General features: G+C 41.8%; 1 protein-coding gene across 1 annotated transcript in view; it reads right to left on the bottom strand.

Moving 5' to 3' along the window:
- Positions 1-7,106, bottom strand: part of ARF4 (ADP-ribosylation factor 4) — a 22,137-nt gene extending 15,031 nt beyond the window's left edge. Inside the window, exon 1 of the mRNA XM_006892208.1 lies at positions 7,040-7,106. Within this exon, the coding sequence (XP_006892270.1) occupies positions 7,040-7,106 (67 nt within the window). The remainder of the gene's footprint in view (positions 1-7,039) is intronic.
- Positions 7,107-8,103: the final 997 nt, after the last annotated feature.

The following is an 8,103-nucleotide window of genomic DNA, read 5'->3' as shown; positions in this document are numbered from 1 at the left end:
TCACTCCTCCCTGAGAGAGACTTCACCCTGAGTCATAAGGAAAAGGGGACGGCGTATTCTCTTAGCTACTTCCTGCTGAAAAGGGACGCTGTGGGAACCCTGACCTTTTAAATGCTCTACAAAGCAGTGTATTATGAAGACCTAAGATCTGAAGGTGATTTTGTCCCAATTACTACCAAAATTCACCTTTTAGTTAGTCTAAATACAATTATCTAATCTAAAACTACTATCTAATAACCTCATTAGGGCTCTGAAGTCTATGGGTAAGAAGCTGCACTGCAACCCAGAAGGCACGCAATTCAAATCCACCAGCTGCTCCATGGGAACCCTCTTCTCCCGTGCAATTTACTGCTTCTGAAAACCCACTGGAGGATCAACTGAGTCAGTTCCAACTTGACAGTATGTAACAACACACAACAAAAAATAGAATTACGGGAGCTCTGATGACTTAGTGGTAAGGAACTGCACTGACAACCCAAAGATACATGGTTAAAATTCACCAGCAGCTTCAAGAGAAGCCACCAGAGCTCCCTGTCTCCTTGTCCTTTAATGCAGACCTTCCAATCAGTTCTGTCATCACCAACAATTCAACACAAGAACAGACTAGAATGTTCATAATTCAGTTAACTCATCAAGAAACCAAAGCAAGACAAAGCTCTGAAACCAGAGACTTTGAAGAGGTGTGAGGTTAAATTATAGGAAGGGGTCCAGAGAGCTACCCACACTGAAAGCAGAAGTCTCGAACACCATTCGAACCCATGCTTTAATAATGTCATGTACCTGTGTCCTCACTTTAAACACCTGAATCAATCCTACTAGCTGCAAAGTCTTCATTACAATCATCTTAATTTTCTGCATGTGTAACTTCAAGTAACTAAAAAGTAAAGGTAAGAACCTCATGAACCTGTCCAGACTGACCTACAGATTCCTAATAACACCTGTGGTACAGTTCTATAAATACATAACAGGATGGGTGCAATCCAGACCCAGTGATGTGTGATCATCCAAATTTTCTCTAATACTTGACTTTATGCATATTCATTATTTGTTTCACCTATATATTTAAAATTTCTTCCCAATAAATATTCATTTTCTAAAAACTCCAAATCCATAAAATTTCTTCCCAATAAATATTACCTTTATTTTCTAAAAACTCACAATCCATAAATTTCTTTTACTAAAATTTCTGATATTTTAATATTTGAATATATTTTATATACTGATTTTCATTTATTTAAAAAAAAGCCAAAGTGAAAGATCACTGGTTCATTCCAGTTTTTTGTATAATCACTTGGGGATCTTGTAAAAAAATGTAGATTCTAACCCAATATATCTGAGGTGGGTACATTCTCAGTGGAAGGTCAAACCAGAAAAAACTGGTTCAAAGCCCTGGTTTTTAAACATCCAGACAAATGTTTTTAAAAGACAGTTTAGTGGCTCACAGTCACCAAAAAAGGGATTCTAAAATCACAAACTTACCTTTTTGCAGTTGTACCCAAAATAACAGGGTTGTATAAATGCAAAGCAAGGTTTAAAAAAAGCATGTGTACAGTGAGACTTAAAATGCACCAATTATTATGTATACCATCACCACTTAAAACTTACTAGGTAGTTCTCCTAAAAAGCATGCTGGGGGAAAAAGAACATCCTGGTCTAACAATTTTGTGTCATCTAATTTACTTCTTCATCTACATACTTCCTGAATGTTAAAATATTTGACGATGAGATTTCTCCACAAAATTAAACTACAGTAGCAGCTACAAAAGCTAAACCTATGTAAGACAGAAACCTCAAAGAAAACTCAAATATTTTCTCTTAAAACTGGCAACAGAAAAGTGGTTAAGACTATACCTTGTAAAAAACGGAAAACTTTTGAGACCTGGAAAAAAAAGGCAGTCCCATTGAGCTCTGGCTCCCAGGAGTTTTACCACATAACCAATTCTCAAATAGCTATGATAAAACTCTAATCAGTACAGTACAGGAATGACTGTCCTCTGCTCCAACTCCCATAAACAAGTAACTGTTCTGATAGATAGACTGGAATTATTAGCCAGACTTGTGCTTTGACCAGAGATGTCAACACTACTACTAAAAAAATCTTCCCCAGTCATTAAAAAATAGTCTACCAAACTATGGCAGTGAGAAATAACTTATACATTTTAAGAATGGCAGGTTTCAATTAACCCAACTTTAAGGAAAAGGTACAGAAAAAGACTAAACAGATTTCTTTTTCACATGGATAAAATTTTTCCATGTTTTTAATCTCTCAAGTTATTCACAAGATATTTGAATTAAACATTCATAATTAGAGGATAATACTGAGAGGGCTGTGTTCAAAGGGTAATACTAAGTAACTCCATACTTAGCGCAATTCTTTAACTCGATTTTCAAAACTAACTGTAGAAATTATCTTCAGAAATGTCCCCAGAATCACAGTTAAGGACTGAACAGAACAGGTCTTGTGGTACATACATAGTACAGGTCTTGCCTTATGTCTTGTGGAAAAACTGTATTGGTCACACTTGTTCACTGCCATCAAGTCAGAGGCAACTGACAGCTGACCTTCCGGAGGGTTTTCAGAGATGGTAAATCACTCAGGAGGGTAATGTCCATCTTTCTACCACAGAGCAGTAGGTGGACTCAAACTGCTTGCTTTTGGGTTGGTAACACAACTCTTTACACACTAAACAGCTATTTTGAAAAGTTTTATCAGATCCTCAAAATGTTAAGTATAGTTATCATTGTTGTTGTGTACCATTGAGTCAAAAATCAACCCAAAACTTACCTACCAGGAAATTTTCACAGAATGCCCTTCATTCTCCTGCAGAGTAGCTGGTAGATTTGAACTGTGTGCCTTTGGGACTGCACTATAGTTTCTTATCACCCACCACCAGAGTTCCCTATGGTTATCATAGACCCAGAAACTGCACTTGAAATGCCCCAAAACTGAAGGCATATGTCCACACAGAACTTTTTCAGGAATGTTCACATCCACTTTATTGAGTTAGTCAGTGAGTCATCGGCATGGATTTGGAATGGACTCATTGCTGACCCTCCAGCGGCAGGTTGCTAAAGCTGTAAATCATACAGAAGGAAACTGCACATATTTCTCCCCTAGAGCAGCTGGTGGATTTGAACCGCCAGGGAGGATCAACTTTAGTACTTTTTGGAGTTATGGAATTGTTCTGGAATTAAACAGTGGTAGAGGTGGTGGTGGTAGTGGTGATGGTTAGATGACTTCCTGACCACAGTGAAAACCCTGACTTGTAAGGGTAAATTTTATATGACCTACATCTCTATTTTAAAAACTCAAAAATGAAAAACACAAGCCTGAATCCATTCACAGCTCTCAAATACACCATTTATATATCAGCACCTTTGCCTTTCAGGTTTTTCTGACACATAAAGTACTACAGAGCAACGATGTCGGTCTGGAGACTAAGGTACACCTGATACAAGCCACAGTCTTTGCAATTAATTACTTGGCTACGCATCAGAAAGCTGGACAATAACTAAGGATGACAGGAGGAGAATTGATGCCTTTGAGCTGGGGTGCTGGAGAAGAGTACTGAATATACCATGGACTGCTAGGAGAACAAACAGGTTTGTCTTAGAGAGGATGAGACCAGGCTGCTCCTTGGAAGCAAGGATTCTGACAAGTTTTGTCTCATACACTTTGGACATGTGGCAAGGCGGGACCAGTCCTTGGAGAGGGACATTATACTTGGGAGGGTAGAGGTACAATACAAAAAAGACCCTCGATGAGATGGACTGATTCAGTGACTGAGGTAATGGGGGTAGGTGTGTCAGACACGGTAAGATTGGCACAGGATAGAGCAGGGTTTAGGGCTCTTGTACTTAGGGTCACTATGAGTTGCAGGCAACTCGACAGCACCATAATAACATTGTCTGCTATTAGATGATTCAAACAAAAACTAAGGCTACATAGTCTTATAACAAGATATTTTTAATTTAGATTTTTGCTTTTACACAACAAATCAGGACTATCTGAACTTTGGCCAGTGTGTTAATTAACAGGAAATTATCAAAGTCTCTGCCAGCCTTGCCAGGTAATAATAATTTAAGAGGGTGTTCTCATCTTCTAGGGCTGGTTCTATCCTCTAGAGGCATAAAACTGAAGACTTTTACCATTTCTTCCATATTCTGTATTTATATGCCAATCAGAAAATATTTTAATAGTTGAAAATCTTCTCAACTGACATAAAATGACTTCAGAAAATGTTCTTAAGATGCTAAAGTTAAAAAACCAAAACATAAAACTATTATCCAAATTCTAAATAAAATTTTGGAGTAGTAAAGTCTCTTAAAAGACAGTGAGTAAACATAATGAATACTAACAATGATGAAATGGCAGAATTACAGGAAACTTTCAGTTTATTCTGCTCCATATTTTCTAAACTTAACAAAAGAGTATTTAAAAAAAAAATGGCATACTAAACAAACTTAGAAAATGCTAAATAAAAGTACGAAACAGCACTTTTTAGCCTAAAGCCTTGCTTTAAATGCAATTCATATTTAAAAACTGACAAAAGAAAATTCCACTTCAAGTTCTCTTGTTTCTTAAAAAACCCGGAACTGCATGCAAGGTAATGAAACAGAATGATACTGGTATGAGCAAACTTCTAGAAAGCAGTGTTTTATCAACTTCTCAAAACACAAGTTCAAAGTAAAGGGAATGAACTATTAATTTTAATAAAGAATGAAGTAGTGTCTTTAGATATAAACTAACTTTGAGGAGTCATTTACCAAAATTACATTTAATCATGTTCAAGTTATGGACACCAGACTTAAAAATAGAATAGTGCTGAAACTGTTATTAATTTATACTACAGGAGACCTCTAAGTTCAACAAGACTCACAAAAGTACTTTCCTTCATTTAAATAACAAGTATCAATCAAACTTCCAAAATTAACAGCACACTTTTAAAATGACCACCATGCTTAGATACACACACACACACACACACACACACACACACCCCGCCGTCATTTGCGGCAACGTGAAAAAACTGTCTCTCCCCCTCCATTCACATATGTACACCTCCTATTTCATTTGATAAACTGCCAAAAAAGTTGACTTTCTGGCTCAAAGCCATTTGAGCAAAGCAAACCTGTTTCCTAAATTAAAGAGCAGAACAAAAATACCAAGTAAATCCGAATTTGACATAAAATGAACAATGCTAAATCATAACTTCCACCTTAAATCCACAAATGCAGTTATTAAATAGCTTTCCTCCTGTTTTATTTCAGTAATTTGGGGATAACAGAAAAGGAGAGAATGAATGCCCCTTAAATATAGTAAACACAACTAGCTGTCAAAGAGTTGATTCCAATTCAAGCTAACCTTTGCGTGCCCCATGGTGTTTTCAATGGCTGATTTTTCAATCATAAATAACCTGACCATTCTTCAGAAGTTCTTCTGAGTGGACTCAAACCTCTAGTCCTGTAGAAAGCAACTGAGTATGTTAACTGTTCGCACCACCTAAGGACTCCTAAGAATAAATACAGGAAAGTGCTTATGGCCTAATTCTATTTTTCTTCTATGAAACTTTTACCCTAAGAGTAAAGAGATGGAAATCGCTATTCAGTTGCTACAAATTTTAAGTAAAGGACCAACACAATACATTTTCAGGAAGCCAATCACATGCATACTATCTATAAGGAACACACTGAAAATTTATCACAGTCCAAAGTCCTCCCACTGATTTTAGATCCCTCTTGCTCAAACTTCCAATTTCAGCCACTTAAAGCTTAAATAGCCTTATCCAAAAATAATTCTGTACTCTTCAAAAATGAAATCCGAGGAAGTCTGAAAGAACAAAGATTCTGAGTTAATCTTGTGAATGAACTGTCATTAACTGTGCAGAAGTTACATTAATAGGATGAGGGGGTACGGTCTAAGCATGTTTGTCTTTACTTTTCCTAGACCTTGAAATACTACAGAACTTTGCCTTTGAATACTTTCCATGGTGAGTGGGGCTCAAAAACAATGCCTCCCCCATTTCACAAACTAAAAAAAAAAAGCTTCAGAGTTAAAAATGAGAGCGCTCCAATGGGCACCACTCAGGTTCATGGAACTAAATTGATACACGGTCTGTTGCACTACGGGGAGGGGTTCACTGCATCTAACATGTGACAGTCCCCTCTTACTCAGCTGAACAAAATCTGATTCTCAAAGTCAGTCTTTTAAAGTCTATTTCAAAAAAGAATTTTTTTAAGAACCCAAACACACTGTCATCATTAAAAAGAGGTCTAAAAAAATTCAACACCTGCCGTCCCGCACAGTGAAAATATGCCAGTGAGCTTTGCTTCTACAAGTGTTCTGTTTTGTTTTGTGCCCGTATCAGATCTTGGCCAGCTGGACAAAAACTATCCTGCAAACAAAAAAGCCTAAAGGTTTGGGGAGTGGCCCCATGACACAGACTGACGGTCCACTCAAGTTTTCACGGGGTGAACTTAATAAAGGAGGGAAGACGTGGGATCCGGCGCCCCGCAAAGTTTAGCCAAGCGGGCGGACTCCGGACTCTTCGCAAAGCCGGAGGTGCAGGCGGGCCACCGCAGGGCCGGGTCACTTCCTGTCCCCGCTGGCCGCTCACTCGCACACCATCCAAGTGTGCAGAGCAGGGACGCCGAGAGCGAAGAAGCGGCTGGACTCTCCCCCTCGATCGCCAACGAGCTCCGAGAAAGGAGGGGCCAGAAGGCACCGTCCGGCCAGGCCTGGCCAGGGCTATCTCCACCCTGGCGACATCGCTTTCCCCGCGACCCCACCCAATTTGGTGGAGGGTTTTCCCAAAGGATCAAAGAGAAAGCAAAACCTCTCCCGCCAGTCAGCGCCCGGCCCGCGGGGCGACAGATCGGGGCGACAGCTCAAGACGCCCCCGAGCCTCCCGACCCCCCACCCCTCCCCCATCACGGCCCGTGGGGAGAGAAAAGCAGGCCCTGCGGCCGCCGTTACGAGCAAAGACCGGCCGCCCCCGACCCTCAAGGCCCGCGGGCGGCTCGCGAGCCCTCAACTCACCCATCAAGATACGCATCTGCTTCTTGCCGAAGAGACGGGAGAACAGAGAGGAGATGGTGAGACCCATGGCGGCGATGGCACTTGCTACGGGCAGGAGAAGGGGTTTGGGACGTCCCCGGGCCTTCTCCTATCACACCCCCAGCAAACTGAGCGACAGAGAATAAAAAGAGCTGAGGGCAGGAAGAGAGCGGTCGGGACAGCTCGCCAGCCGGCGCGTCGCACGGAGCCTCGGGACCCGGACAGCAATGAGCGGAGAGAGGACCTGCTCGGCGACTGGCGCGGCAGCTCCGGCTCTAGCGTTAAGGATCTGCTTGTGCCACGTCACGCGGTGGCCGCGGCGACTCCGGCGGCGGCCCGGCCCCTCCAACGCGGACAGAATCGCGTCACCGCCGCCCCATCCCCCTGCGCTTCCGGTACTGGCCAGGCCACTGCGCCTGCGTACGCACAGGTCGTGCCGACAAGCCACCCCGGAATCTCTCCACCGCCGCCCCCCGGACGTGGCTCCTGGAACGAGGAAAAAGGACAGTCCGCGCATGCGTATTTGGAGACCGACGATGTAGCACAATGCCTCTATCGTCACTTACGGGCGGACCGAGGGCGACATACTTCCGCCCAGATCCTGGGGTTTCCGGGATTTGCTTCCAGAAGGGCAAGCAGTGCATTATGGGATAGGTCGTGAACCTTTGTGCTTTTTTTCTCTTTGGGGTTTTTCCTCTTCTGACGCGCTCGTTCTGATTTGCCAGATTTATGACTGTACACGTCTCATCTTCGGGACCAGATGTTTGCCCTAGTGGAGGAAGTGAAGAATTGACCCTGTCTTCCTGGAAGATGTGTTTAAAAGACACCGTGGAAGTGGAGAGTCCATGTCACCCTTTTAGTAAGCTAGTCCTGAACTCCTTGACCTACACCCCAGCTCGTGCTGATGTGTAATCCCTACAAGATCAATCTGGATATTGTAGATGCCGGATCCTACATCAAGAATGAAGAGCTCCAAGACCTCACCATTGGTTAGGGAAGCTTTTCACCATAAATCAATGAGGGAGACTTGATTTTTTTTAAAATTC

The sequence above is a fragment of the Elephantulus edwardii genome, unplaced genomic scaffold (genome assembly GCF_000299155.1).
Source record: "Elephantulus edwardii isolate Elephantulus edwardi_28Jun2011 unplaced genomic scaffold, EleEdw1.0 scaffold00113, whole genome shotgun sequence".
Classification (NCBI taxonomy): Eukaryota; Metazoa; Chordata; class Mammalia; order Macroscelidea; family Macroscelididae; genus Elephantulus; species Elephantulus edwardii.
The sequence above is the reverse complement of the archived record's forward strand: the minus strand, read 5'-3'. Positions and strand labels throughout refer to the sequence as shown.